The sequence below is a fragment of the Abramis brama genome (assembly GCF_963993115.1).
Source record: "Abramis brama genome assembly, chromosome: 15".
NCBI classification, from domain to species: domain Eukaryota; kingdom Metazoa; phylum Chordata; class Actinopteri; order Cypriniformes; family Leuciscidae; genus Abramis; species Abramis brama.
In genome coordinates this window covers 32,485,179-32,500,156 of record NC_139977.1, presented here as the reverse complement: position 1 = coordinate 32,500,156, position 14,978 = coordinate 32,485,179, and the positions used below count along the sequence as shown (strand labels likewise).

General features: G+C 36.2%; 2 protein-coding genes and 2 long non-coding RNA genes across 7 annotated transcripts in view; 2 read left to right on the top strand and 2 right to left on the bottom strand.

The window, feature by feature from the left end:
* LOC311097516 (uncharacterized protein) overlaps positions 1 to 14,978 on the bottom strand; it is a 202,312-nt gene that overhangs the window by 10,684 nt on the left and 176,650 nt on the right. The window contains exons 1-2 of one of the 4 annotated variants that reach the window (XR_014609267.1): positions 3,158 to 3,252; positions 2,601 to 2,720 (exon numbers count right to left, since the gene is read on the bottom strand). The exons of 2 other annotated variants lie outside the window; for them this stretch is intronic. Coding sequence is in view for 1 of the 2 variants with exons in the window: in XM_084137253.1 (XP_083993379.1) it covers positions 2,601 to 2,658 (58 nt within the window). In the remaining variant the exon portion in view is untranslated. Of the gene's footprint in view, positions 1 to 2,600; positions 2,721 to 3,157; positions 3,253 to 14,978 lie in introns of those variants that run through there. One more of the 4 variants, XM_084137253.1, reaches the window with a different exon arrangement.
* Positions 4,075 to 5,723, top strand: LOC311097531. Its single transcript, XR_014609272.1, has 4 exons — positions 4,075 to 4,385; positions 4,829 to 5,065; positions 5,459 to 5,509; positions 5,584 to 5,723. It is a non-coding gene; the product is annotated as an uncharacterized lncRNA (long non-coding RNA).
* LOC311097532 lies at positions 7,890 to 11,039 on the top strand. The gene is made up of 3 exons (XR_014609273.1): positions 7,890 to 8,543; positions 9,132 to 9,196; positions 10,169 to 11,039. It is a non-coding gene; the product is annotated as an uncharacterized lncRNA (long non-coding RNA).
* LOC311097510 (uncharacterized protein) overlaps positions 12,195 to 14,978 on the bottom strand; it is a 53,276-nt gene continuing 50,492 nt past the window's right edge. Inside the window, exons 2-3 of the mRNA XM_084137245.1 lie at positions 14,478 to 14,594; positions 12,195 to 14,290 (exon numbers count right to left, since the gene is read on the bottom strand). Of these exons, the coding sequence (XP_083993371.1) occupies positions 13,416 to 14,290; positions 14,478 to 14,535 (933 nt within the window). The 5' untranslated portion in view covers positions 14,536 to 14,594 and the 3' untranslated portion in view covers positions 12,195 to 13,415. The remainder of the gene's footprint in view (positions 14,291 to 14,477; positions 14,595 to 14,978) is intronic.

The following is a 14,978-nucleotide window of genomic DNA, read 5'->3' as shown; positions in this document are numbered from 1 at the left end:
CTGTATGCAGAAATACATCCTCCTTTTGATTCTAAACTCAAATGGGACTGAAAATTGTGTAAGAGACAAACATAAATTACTTTATTGGAGAAATTAAAGAGATGAAACCATGCTGATGACCTGGGTCTGTGTTGGAGTAGTGAGTTTGATGTATCAATTAAACTCGAGTTTCCGTGGGGTGCGGACTGGATCGACTCCATTCCTAGAGCTTCCGAACAAATGGGTTTTTTGGGGTGCGGACTGATGGGGCAGTGAACCCGAGGTCAGTTCTAGAGCTCCTCCTGTCCGATTTTAGGAAAAAATTGGGTCCATCGGAGACGCCCAATGGAATTCTTAGGCGCGCCGAATAAATACCACAGACACAGTGTCAGAGTAAAACTATATGCAAAATAAGATGCACCAGTGTTTTGCCAAATGATATGTTTATTCTATGTATCATATTTTTACTACTTTAATTCATTTTACTTTAATTCATTTTATAACTGTATCATTTATCTCTTTCAATTCCTTTTTATAACTGTTTTAATTACCCTTGCAACACTCCTAGTAGAGTGACCTTTCACCCCAAGGGCTTGCCTTGGGTCTGATACCCCAAGACCATGGCATCCACTATCCAGTGGGCCAACCTCTGCTTTGAGACAGCCTTACCTTCTGCTGGCCTTCATAGCAGATAAAAAGCTGGTCTAAGGTCCTGAAGCTCTGGGTTCGGTTGACATAAAGGCGCAAAGCGAGAATGGGAAAGAGTAAAGCAAGGGCTGGGTCTGCCTCCTCTGGGGGCAGCGCTCACAGGTTCACCACCTGATCCCTAAAAGGAGTGGTGGGAATCTACAGGTACAAATACTTAAAACACCTGCACAATATTCCCCTTTTGTCAAACAAATCACCCAAAACTACCATTTTACTCACCCTATCCCCATCAGCGCTATGTTTGTGTGGTGTCTTCACCCCATTTGAGTTTGGTCCATAATTTAAATTGTTCCGTGTGTCTCTCTTAAACATCCGCATAGTTCCTTCCCCACCCCGCTTAACCAGAGCTCAATACCACACCCACCCTCCACTTGTCAAATCATCATCCCGATGAGTCCATATTTATATTTCCTGAACAAATCTAAAATCCTACATTAACTATTTTTCCATCAATCTTTTAAATTCATATACCATGTGCAGCAAATGATCTTGGACTGTTACCATTCCCACAACTCCATGGAAATGGGCCTTCAACCACAGTTTGACTCCACGGCAGGATTGTAAAATACTTAAGTATTATTTGGGGGATTTGTACTTTACTTAAGTGCAATTTAAACTGATTGCTTGTACTTTTATTTGATTACATAAAAAAAAAAAAAAAAAAAAAAAAAAAACGTAGATTTTACACCCTAACATTTTATTACAACTTGAAAAGTACTCATTACATTTTTGCATTTTACTTTCTTCCATCTTATGCACATTAATTAATTAAACAGAAGCTCAAACGGGTGAGAACCAATGATGTCAGTTTTTTTGCATCAAGCACACGTTTCAGCTTCAGTTATAACATTCATCGGGTAAACTTCTGTCTTGAAAAGTGTTTGTTGAAGACAGGTTTTTTTAATCATTCAATATTTTTGTCGGAAAGTAGGGATTTAGAAAGACTGAATCAATCAATGGACAAGTCTTTTGAGAATCATTGAAAAATGTGGTGATGTGCAGTGTATATTATCAGAAATTTTAACTGTTTTTATTATTATTATTATTATTATTATTATTATTATTACCTTTGATGCATGTAAACCTGTTGTAAGAAATTCCAAAACAAAATTAGGAACCTTTAGCATAATAGGGCCACTTTAAAGGTCCCGTTCTTCGTGATCCCATGTTTCAAACTTTAGTTAGTGTGCAATGTTGCTGTTAGAGCATAAATAATATCTGTAAAATTATAAAGCTACATCCCTCTACTTCCTTCTTTAATGACGTCACTAGAACCGTTTTTTGACTAACCTCTGCCCACAGGAATGCTCCCTCAACTCTACCGAAATTCGTTTATGTACTTGCGCACTTCTTATAACTTACTGTGTTTACTCAGCTCTTACGGTGATTTTCTGAAGTAAAACTGACGCTTCATCTTTTGTGTGATGTACAATAAACTTTATTAAACTCATCTTGTAGGCTATTAATAGATAATGGATACATACAAGCAGATGACAAATACGTTATAATAACTAATTAAACTACTAAACTATACCTGTTTCATCTCTATACAGCACTCTGACTCTGTAGGCATTATTGTCCGACTCGAAATGAACACCGTTACTGAGAGTTTCTGATATTATCATCATTCTGTGAGATGAAATTGTCTTGAGAGACTGAGCGCGAGCTCGTGAAGCTCCACCCCCTGGGTCGTCCAGCAGCAGCTTATTTGCATTTAAAGGGCACACACTAAAACAGCGCGTTTTTCTATGCCCCAAAAAATGACAATTTAAACATGCTGTAAAAAAATTATCTATTGGGTATTTTGAGCTGAAACTTCACATACACACTCTGGGGACATCAGAGACTTATTTTACATCTTGTGAAAAGGGGCATAATACGGGACCTTTAAGAGAATGAAGGAAAACACCAACCTATTTGTTCCTCTGTATCTTCATCTTTTATTCTGCAGGGTTCTTCCTTAATCTCCATCTTTACAATAGTATGTCCGTAGTTTCTCCTGGAGTAATTCCTCCTGCTTGTTTCTTCTTCTTCTGTGGGAAGATGGGAATATTCCCCAGCATTTAAACACTCATGAACGGCTGTGGGAGCTTCACTGACTGAAGGAGTGAATTGTGGTCGTTGTTGCTCATTTAGCAGATGATCATCACACTTACAATCACTCTCAGTTATGCAGCTTTAAGTGGTTTGCTTAAACAACTGTTAAGAAACAGTTTAACATGTTAAGAAACAGTTTAAAAACTATGTTTAATATGTTTCATTTGTTCATTACATAAAATAAAAACACAACTCATAATCTTCACAAATTGTAATGTGAAAAAACAGTAACGAGTTTAGGTTTCGCGAGTGTAGTGAACAACATCAGTCGGTTCATTTCGATTCATTTCCGAGTGATTCACTAAATGAACTGACTCGTTTAGTCGCTTGGCTTTAGATTTCTCCTAATAAATGATCAAATGAATGTACTCACAGTCTGAAAAACCGCAGATTTAGAGCAGAATGAACGGCTGTGTTCCACTTCTCATGTTTATGTTCCCTTCCCTCGCTCACTTCTCTTCTTCTCCTAGTCTCGGATGTGTGTCATTGCTTCGGTTGCTGGAGCGCCTCTACTGGCGGAAACTATATTAAACTATCTAAGCTTCATAGATTAAATGTTGTTTTCTTGGCTGATATTATAAATACAAACTATTTGTTTATATATATATATATATATTTTTTTTTTTTTTTTTTTTTAGAAATAATATTTATTGGTTACACTGTTGATTTACCATAATAGAGAATTTTTTTGATAGGCATACATTTAAACTTAAAATAGCCACCAAAAGAGTATGCAGTTGTTTTTGATGCTGATGATTTGAAAACAAGCTTATAGGGCTGTTGAGAACCAGAACTAAACTGACCTGAGCCTGAAGTTTAGATGCTTCCCTATTATTGATATTCCTGGAGTTAAGGAATACGAGAAGAATTTTCAAATTCACTCATTGTTTACTTCATCTGTTCAACCACTATCTCAATTACTATTAATGAACGGTATTCAGTTGTGTTGCATATTGGATTGCATATAAAAATTATAAATAAATTATTATTTTATAATAAGAGTTATTTTCAGCATGTGTAAATGTTGTTTTATGCAAATTTTTCTGCACAGTTGTAGTTTGTTGTGTGGTTGGATTTCAACTCTCAAAAGATCTGATCCTGAATCAGCATGAAAAGAAAAACCTTGACATTGAATTCAGCACTGAGAGACCAGATCTGGATTCATCAGTAGAGACGGGTTACACATACAGTAGGAAAATACATGTCCCTGTAATGCAATGAATTTAATGCAAATATTTTGAAAATAGTTTTTTATTTGCTAATAGAAATGAGTGTCATCATCAGTGGTCTCATTAGGTGATGTCATACATGATATTAAATGTCTTCTTGCTGTGGCCAAACTCTGTAATGTAATCAACTGGATTATCAGTCATTGTAAAGTATTAACAAAGACCAGATGGATTTTAAAAGAAAAAAAGAGGCTAAACCAGTTCAGGCACTTTCTCCATTTGCTTCATGCGTCACAGAAGCTGTTTATTTACTCAGTCATTTCCTGGTGGATTCTGCTGTTCTCGGCTGTGATTAAAGTCTGAGGTTTTAGCCGTCTTCTCAAAGGATTTAAATGAAAAAATAGAAATAAATATTTCCAGATCTGGATCTAGGTGAGTGTTTTCTGCTGTCGTTCGTTTGTTTGGCATTTCTACATCGTGTTCAGATAAAGATAATGCATAGCTCTGATTTAAAACAACTCTTTAAATTACAAACTAGAATTTGAGTTGAAAGCAGACAAACTACTTTGTATGTCGCTTTCTTGCTTTGATCTGAAAATGTTTCAAAGATCATTGAGCGTTTTTCACTGGAAGCAAGTAAATGCGACTGTTTTTAAGAGTTAACATAATCAATAATCACTCATTTGTGAACACATGATTAATTATCCCTATAGAGAAGAAGTTTAAATATTTTAAAATCCACAATATTTTCTAGATTTATCTCAGACTGTCAATATGGTCTCAAACTTTTGGCCTGCACTATAGTGTTTGTCCAGTCAGAAATGCATGATTTCTCTTTAATATTGATGCGGTTATATATTTTGTGTGTTTTGCAGATGTTCTCTGATACCCCAAAATAAGATGAATAAGACTTTGTACCAGTAATATGACAAGAAAGCTAAAAGAAATGCCAGAAAGAGAACGACACGCAGCTAAAGGAAAAGAAAAGATGACAGATGAAGACAAACCTGCGCAGAAGGAAAAAACAATTAACGGAAAAGAAAAAGCCTGTGGATTCAGAAAACATCTAATTCTGGAGCAGAAAAACAGTCTGGACGCATATCGACCAAAGTGTAAGAAAGTTTGAGAGGAATTTCAGATTTTAACACAAATATCCGTACATATAATGCCTATATATGATGTGCATGTTTAAAATAATAATAACATTTGCGCGAGTGCAGATATGTATATATAAAGTTAATGTTGACTGTTGACCCTTAACTTGGGGTTTTAGTCCAATGAAATGCATGGAATTGGATCCTGCAATGATAAATCAGAAAATTATATCACATATTAAATCAAGTTACTTTTCAATAGGTTTTCACAGATCGATAAAAGATGAGGAAATGTCATATTAAGATCATTTAACTGCTCTTGCATCGTGACGTTCATTATGATTTCAGTGTGGAATATGATCATGTGACTCTCTCAAACCATAGCCTGAACGTCTGTTTGTTTGCTTTCAGTCTCTCTTGATCCAGACGGACCTGCGGAGAAAAGAGAAATCCAGGGATGAGGTCAGAGACTCACAGCTCATAATCAAAAAATAAACGTGCACGTGTTTTGATTTCTAACACTGTTTTCTCTTCAGAAAGCTGCAAGTTTTCTCATCTAACTGGCAGAATGCTCTTCACGTTACTTTCAGTCGGTGAATCAGAATGAGACTGGAATACAAAAAACTAATATTTTCCTCTGAAAATGCTCAGTTTTTAAGTGTTCATGCAAGGCTATAACTGTACTGTGTACAGGCTACATATTTAAACTGATTTTGATTTAATACTGTGTCTTCCTCCTATTTGAACATGTAGTTCATGTTGCAAAAAAACTGTCTAGAGATGCAAAATATTTTTCCTTAAACGTGTCATTACTTTACTTCCGTTTAGAAGTTATTTTTATCTTAAGAACCTCCTATGACTGGTGTCAAGTCTTGTTCAAGTGCACAACGATCTCTGTATTTAAGATGCATGAGCACATGATCAGCAGGGATTAAATGTCTGTATTATTTGGATTCTGCTGAACACTTTGTGAAGGTCATGTAAGTGTCAAAGTGTATTTACAACATTGTCTGTTTATACCTCAAAGTGTCCTCGGCCCCAAATTTATTCTTTAATGTCTAAATGACCATGTTTATACAATGCTCAATAAATACTGAATTTAGCCAACAGACATGTCTGCGTAACATCACTTGTCAGTAGTAGAACAGCCTATAATATAAAGCTAGCTGTGAAAGTAATTCCCAATTTATAGTGTTATTGTATTGAAATAAGTAAATTAGTGAAGATAAGTACATAAAACTAATGATGAACTCTTTTTGCACTGAGGCTCCTGGAAACTAGTGTAATTAATTTCTTCTGCAGGAGAGAAACAACAACAACAACAACAAAATATACTTATGGTATATTGCTTGTATGTTTCAAAGACACCCATAATGAATTTGTACTGTACTTGTTACACAAATAAATTACACTTATATCATTAATCAAGCATGTAATTAGTCCCTACACAGGCATATACTTAAAGTATACTAAGTATACTTGAAGTTGTTCCAATTTAGCACACTAAATACACTTAAAGTTATGCTTTACTACAATTTAATTACAACTAAAATATACTTAGAACAAAATTAGTTGTTTCAAAATAGCACACTTCAAGTTAACTAATCATTAACACACTTGAAGTATACTAAATTAGTCTGGCTGCAAGTATACTTAGCATATTTTGTTTTTCAAACAAAGTCTCGAAAGCTGCCAGGTTATCCCAGTATATTTTTTTGTGGATATGAAAAATCGGGTAGATTTAGCAATATAGCGGGTGAATATTACGACGTTATAAGGCACTAAATGAAGCAAGGTTGTAGAGTTACATTCAAGATATTTTAAGGCATGAAAATTTTTATATTTACAGGAAAAATGTTAATGTAATGATGATCAAAGATGAGTTTTGAGGGATAAAATTATTGACTACAGCGGAATTTTAACAAACTTGAAAACTGAAATGAATGAAGTAACGCTATACAGTTTCAGGCCTTTGCTTTATGCTTGAGCTCATGCCTGTCATCTCACTCTCTCGACTATTTGTGCACACAATGAAGAGGTATGTAGTGTTGATGATTCTGGTTTTACAACAGCTAACCTGCACAAAGGTGAAGTTCCTTGGCCTGATCAGACTCAAATTACAGCCAAGCGACTTAAAGTCTATTTTTACCACCACAGTTAATTGAAAAGTTTTTCTGTGATTGTGTTTCATGTCACATGCTTTGCTCACTACATTAGCTAAATAGTCATAATAATCATAGTCATAAAATAAAGAATAAGATGTGAAGAATGGTGTAGTGTAGGCTGATCACTTGCACTCTGTCACTGCCATTTGGCATAGTTTCCACAATAACATTGATCTAATCTAATCTTGAATGGTGCAGATGTTTTCCTAAACTACACCTTCTCTGAATCACAAGATCGATCTACACATTTGCATCATCATCATCTGTCAATCATCTTGCACTCACCTTTGTATTACATTTCACATTTCACATATTTCACATATTTCTTCAAGTTCAAATGACTCTTGACCGGTGTCATCAAGTGTCATCAGAAGAAAAACAATGCTAAATGCAAATAATCAAATGCAACTGAAGATAGTAAAATAAATAGAATTAGAACAAAACAATCTTTAATTGATGTAATTAAAAGTCTAATCAATCTGAAAAAATGCATCTTTTGAATATTTTAGTACAGTGTTTGTTCATTGTATGTTGTTTATAATTTATTTCATGTTAATAATTTTGCATATTGTTTTGCCTATGCAGGTCATGGTAATACTAATACAGTTGTTGAGTTGATATTTAAAATCGTGTCTTATTCACATTTGTAAAATAAATGTGTTTCCTGCAGGAGGCATTAGGCAATCAATGCAGTCAATCATGTCAGAAGCTGTAGCTAAAAATAGCTTCTTTCCATGTCAGTTCAAAGAATTTTTAGTATTTACTCAGTCATGTTTCCTCAATGATTGCGTCAATAGGCGGAGCCAAAGATTAGATTATAAGAGCAGCGCAGAGTTCACTTATGCTTTTTTGTTTTATTATCCCTCTTTCTCTCTTGTTGAGTTTATTCTGTTTTCTCTGAGCTCTTGTTCGGTTCTCGTCATTCATCAGGTGTAGTTACAGGATTCTCTCTCTCTCTCTCTCTCTCTCTCTCACACACACACACATAGAGCTAATGTGGATATTTCTGCTCCTCATCGATTCACTTTTACAGTCGTCAGAAGGTGAATGAAACACATCTTTATGCATTTCGTAACGCTGAGTTTGAAATATGAGATTACTTAAATGTTGCATTTGAAGTGAAAGTCACTGACAATCATTGCGCTGGACTCACTGTGGAGGGAAGGTGGTGCGAGACGGATCACATCTGGAGGATCAGACCCTGCAGAAGAGATAAAGGTCTTAAGAGAGAGAGATGGACAGCAGAAAGAAGGACTCAAAAATCAATGAATCGTGGGAGAAAAGCGTACTCAAGCTTACTCGCAGAGACAGCATGCAGCAAAAACCAAACAGTGAGTATTTTATCTGCAATTGTGTTTTGTTCTTAAAACGTTTGCCTTATTATTACAGATGGGGAAGGCTGCATGGGGCAAGTTGTAACCATTTTTATTTCAGTGAGTATTCCTCCAGGAGATTTATTTTTTAAACAAAGCTTAAAGCCTGAAGATTACTTAAAATGAAACATATTTATACAGCACAAAGTAACAAAGAAAATGCAAACCATTGTATTGATTTTTTTTTCTTCTTTTTTTGTAAAGTATACAGTACTAACATTTAAAATGCATGACAACTTGCCCCAATTAAAATGTGACAGCATTTGAATGATGACCACAATCAACCCTTATTAATTGTTGTCTAAATGTGTGTATTTTGCTGTGTAGTTTAGAGGACTGAAATTCACAAGAATTATCCTAATGTAAAACAGTTTAATATAAAACTACAGCGAAAGCATGTTCGTCATTTTTAATTAAAAACTGGAATTTACTGACATTTGTTACTGAAATACCTTGTGACAACTAGCCCCGGTTTTTCCTATACTTCACATTCTTTTCTTTATAGAGTTTATAAAGACATAAATCTTTTTATTATTATTATTCCAGTGTGTCTGGATGCAGCCGGACCTGTAGAGTTTCATTCTGCTGAATCAGAGACAGTCACAGATGAGGTGAGAGATTCACAGATCATCTACAGAGAAAGAGAGACAACTGATGTGTGGAACTGAAATCTGAGCGAAATGTGTTTTTGGCTTTTAACCATTAGGAATAACCTAACAACCGCATAGCAACACCCTAGCAACCACCCAGAACACCATAGCCACCAGCAAACGCATAGCAACAACCCATAACGCCTTAGCAACACCCTAGCAACTGCATAGCAACATCCTAGAAACCACCCAGAATATATCTCAGCAAAAGTCGTCACCTTTATTTTTAAATTGCTTTATAAAATACAGATTGTTTCAAAGCAGCTTGATCGGGATAAACAGGAAATTAATAATTAAATGATGCAATCGGAATTCAATTCTGCTGTAAAGCAGCTTTAAAAAGACAATAGTGTCATTGATCAGCTAAGGTCAGTTCATTCCCTGAGTTAATCAATTATGAAATAACTTCAATTCAGTCATAAAGCAGCTTTGTAGAAAACAGTGATGTCATTGTTAAGATCAGTTCAGTTCTAATCCAACAGTGTCAGTGCAGTCAGATCAATAATATTGCTGAACATTATATGTCTCCAACTAAGCAAGCCACAAGCAAGAGTGGCAAGGAAGCCAAACTCCATCGGTGACCGAAATTAAGCTAAAAATAAACACCCTAGCAACCACTTATAATACCATAGCAACTACATACAGTAGCACCACCTACAACACCATAGCAACCAGCTAGAACACTAGCAACTTCATATAGCAACACCATAGAAATGGCCCAGAAACCGTTGACAACACCCTAGTAACCATCCTGAACACCCCAGCAAATGCATAGCAACACCCTAGCCTTAAAAACTTCAAAATTCAAGCTTTCAAAACTAATTCAAACTGTCTGGCCTGGCTTTCTCAAGCAAACATAAAGTTTGTATTGAAAAACTTTTTGATCGTGTTATAGTGTATTGTTATATTTATTGCTGTCTTTTTTCCCTTTAGATCACTACTGTACATCCAGCTTGTTTTGAGTTCTTCAGCTCTCATTCTGCAGTCCGTGACGTCACAGTGTGTCTCCATCTGCTGGACAGAGTCCTGTAGCGCAAGAGGACGCTAAAGCCTTGAGTGCTTGCTTTAAAGGAGCCGTATGTAAGATTGTGGCCAAAACTGGTACTGCAATCACTTTCAAATTACTGTAGAGCGGTGTATCCCCTCCCCCTCCCCCCTGACTCGAGGTTGCCAGATAGGCTGCAGGATCCAGCACGAATGTTTGTAGCTGCAGCTGTGGTAACTAGAGCTGAGCTGGCAACCCGGATGCCGAAACACTACTGACTTGTAGGTAGATAGGTGGAGGGTGGTGCTTCAGGCCAAAACACAACATGACAACATCAACATCAGTTGAGGGCTGCAACTTCACTTTTTAAATGACAATATCCTGGCCGGACTACTGTTGTCAGTGATATAAGTATTTGAAATGAACATGATTTCTTAATGTCTATGACATATCAGGGCCATTTTATGATTAATTGAAATACATTTCTTACATACAGCTCCTTTAAACCAATGGCAGCAGCGTATCTTAAAGCAAATCCATGTAAAACACTGTACAGTATGAAGGTTGTCAGTTTACTGAAATGTGGAATTTCATCTAGACTGACATATCTGTCAACATCTCTGTCTTTTGCTTTTCCATCATGGAGGATCTACAGCTGGTTGATCTGAACGTGTAGTTCAGAGTGAAAACATTTCACTAGCATTTTGCACCTTATTTAACATGTTCTCATCAGTTTGCATCATTTTAGGGGTTCTGGGGAAAGTTTACAATATAACTTTTTAATATTTTTTTATAAAATAAAAAAGGTGCATTACGCCTAATGGTTTGTGTCTGTCTTCACTTTGTGCTTCTGAGGATTTGTATAATTACATTTGAATAAGAACAGAGTTCTTCAGGTAAAGAGGATCCCGAATACGATTGGTTTTTAGAAATAAGGTCTGTGGTCAACACAAGCTTACACAAGCTCAAGATATTTTCTCATTTCATTCTATGCTATAAAATACTTCAATAATACCTGCTTGTCAATTTATTAAAGCTTTTACTTGTCTATAAAAAAGCGGTTGTTAAGAAGTGGCCAGCAGCCATATCACCCTGTAGCCCAAGACTGGTTGCCCACTGAAGCTAAGCAGGGTTGAGCCTGGTCAGTACCTGAATGGGAGACCTCCTGAGAAATACCAGGTTGCTGCTGGAAGAGGTGTTAGTGAGGCCAGCAGGGGGCGCTCACCCTGTGGTCTGTGTGGCGCCCCATTGTAGCGATGGGGGCACTATACTGTCAAAGAGCACCGTCCTTCGGATGAGACGTTAAACCGAGGTCCTGACTCTCTGTGGTCATTAAAAATCCCAGGATGTCCTTCGAAAAAGAGTAGAGGTGTAACCCCGGCATCCTGGCCAAATTTGCCCCTTGGCCTCTGTCCATCATGGCTTCCTAATCATCCCCATATACTGATTGGCTTCATCACTATCTCCTCTCCACCAGTAAGCTGGTGTGTGGTGGGCGTTCTGGTGCAATATGGCTGCCGTCGCATCATCCAGGTGGAGCTGCACATTGGTGGTGGTTGAGGAGATTCCCCCTTCCATATGTGAAGCGCTTTGAGGACCCTGAAAAGCGCTATATAAATGTAAGAAATTATTATTATATTATTATAAGTGGGACTACAGATGTTGTCAGTGGATATTAAACATCACACCCAACAGGTAAACTACATTAGATGTGATTAATTGCGATTAATCTATTTGACAGCACTAATTTACAGTCTAATGCAACACAGTAGGGCTGTTTTATGATTAGGCTTATTTATTTTAGTTAATGAGCTGATGGCATCACCTACTGCAAAAAAACCCATTTTGCAATAATTACCTTGCAAAAGATGAACCCGGACTAGATATTGGGCAAAAAACAGAAATTTATATCGCCACAGTTCACCTGAAAAAAATAAATAAAAAAAATAATGTAATGCAACAAAACAAGTTTTTGAAGGTCAGTAAAATTTAATCATATTATTATAAACCATTTTACAGCATTTGTGAAAAGAGAAGGGCAATGCCTAATCAAAGTGTCACCAGATTCAAACTTCACTACTAATTTTTTCAAATTACCTTCTCAGAATAAATTAGGGCTGCCCCCAAATAGTCGACTAATCGTTAGTTGACTAGAAGTTGGCTTAGGCGACCAAAAGTGTTATTAGTCAGTTAATTGAAGAAATAAAACTTAAAATACTCAGTCGTTTTTGGTCTTACATCACAAATAGCCCAATACGTTATTCGAAACTGACAAGTTTTATTTGTGTACACACAATTGTCACACACATTTGAAGGAAGTACAAGAAGATGATGATCAAGTGTCAAAAGTTTTTAATAATCCACTTCGAAGGCAGTCCAAAAAGGCAAGCAAACAAAACACAACCTCTAACATAAAAGGGGACCAGACAAAGAGTGACTGTGAGGATAAAACTTATAAAACACACACAAACCAGATGATAATAAAACACAGTTGAAACACAGAACTCATAATGGTAACCAAGGAGACAAACAAGTGGTGGGAAAATAGAACAAAGGGAAACAAGAAACTTGTGAAAACAAACTGAGAATGAGTGTCTGTGACAACAATAACTAAACGTTGTGCTTTTGTAAAATAAAGAAAACAATCAAGATGCTCTTTCTGCTGTCTCTGTCTCTGTGAACTTGAGTGCGTCACAAAATAAACCGAAACTCAGTGTGAACTTTCCTTGCAGACATGAGAAATGCATATATATAGAAAGCTTGAAATTAATATTTTGAAATGAACCGATTAAAACGGAATTCTGTTGGAATTCACTATTATGCTGAGATGACAAATCAGCATCGTCAATAATCAATTATCAATTATCAATTATTAAAATTCTCAGACAGTCTCCTTGCTGTTTTTTCATGACTTTCATAATCATTACTTTTGCCAGTGCGCTGTGGCAAGCTTTATGTGTGCGCTTGAGTGCTGATTAGGCGATGTATAGGCATTTACTAGGCTCATTATTATGATTTGGCTTATTAATATACCCATGCGATTAGTCTATAAATCGCCAAAATGAACAACATATAGTCGACTAGAACAATCTTAAAACAAGGGCAGTCCTAGATTAAATCACTTTATTGAAACTATTTGACTGTCAAATTATTTATAAGTAGAACATCTGTAAATCATGTGAAAGTGAAATTTGCTCACTTAGAAAACTTCTGCCAATGCTTTTTTTCATGAATTCGTAGACTAGATGACCAAGCAAATCTCTTTCCACAGTGTGAGCACTTGTATCGTTTCCCTCCAGTATGAACTCTCTGGTGTGTTTTTAAATTGCAGGATGTAGTGAAGGTCTTCCCACAGTCAAAGCACACATAAGGTTTCACACCAGTATGAATCCTCTCGTGCCTTTTTAAAGAGTTCAGTTGTGAAAAACTCTTTCCACAAAAAGAACAAAAGTGAGGCTTCACAGCAGAATGAACTTTAAGGTGTGTTTTTAAGTTTGATGAAGAAACAAATGTTTTATCACACTGATCACAGCTGAATGATCTCACTCCAGAGTGAGAGAGCAGATGGTAGTTGAGAGTGCTTTTCAGAGTGAAATTCTTTCCACATTGAGAGCATGTGAACGGTTTTTCTCCAGTGTGAATTCTCATGTGATCATTTAGGTATCCTTTACGCCTGAAACTCTTTCCACATTCAGAGCAGCTGAACGTTTTTTCTCCAGTGTGACTAATCATGTGTCTGTTAAGATTTCCTTTCTGAATGAAACTCTTTCCACACTGAGAGCATGTGAATGGTTTTTCTCCAATGTGAATTCTCATGTGTCTGTTAAGATTTCCTTTCTGAATGAAACTCTTTCCACACTGAGAGCAGGTTAAAGATCCTTTGACTCCAGATTTTCCAGCTTGTTTTTGTGTGAAATTCTCTTCAGTCTTTGAAACGACTGCATCTCCATCTTCAGTTTTGAAATGATGAGGTTTTGGAAAGAGATGTTGTTTGTCTTCATTTTTATAAGTCAGTTTTTCATCTTCATTTGTGAAATAATGGTGTTTGCCTTCATTCACTTCCATCAGGTCTGAAATCATTAATTCAATTTAAAAAAGGACAAATGAGAACAAAGAAAAAAAGTTCATTCTTAATTTAGCAAAAATCTAGTTTACTTCTGAGTCTACTAGTATCTAGTTTTGGATGTAAAGTTATATGTCAGTTTTCATCTTAATGTTCCTCATCAGTCATTAAAGAGATTGAAGGAAAACACCAACCTATTTGTTCCTCTGTATCTTCATCTTTTATTCTGTGGGGTTCTTCCTTAATCTCCATCTTTACAATAGTATGTCCGTAGTTTCTCCTGGGGTAATTCCTCCTGCTTGCTTCTTCTCCTGTGGGAAGATGGGAATATTCCCCAGCATTTAAACTCTCATGAACGGCTGTGGGAGCTTCACTGACTGAAGGAGTGAATTGTGGTGGTTGTTGCTCATTTAGCAGATGATCATCACACTTACAATCACTCTCAATTATTCAGGTGCAAATGTTCGCTCAAGTAATCATTTAAAAACTATTCATGAACTTTAAGTTTTAACTTCAAATTCCAACTCACCTGGCTGATTTTTGAGATACTACTGTATATATTGAGTTATACACTCACCTAAAGGATTATTAGGAACACCTGTTCAATTTCTCATTAATGCAATTATCTAATCAACCAATCACATGGCAGTTGCTTCAATGCATTTAGGGGTGTGGTCCTGGTCAAGACAATCTCC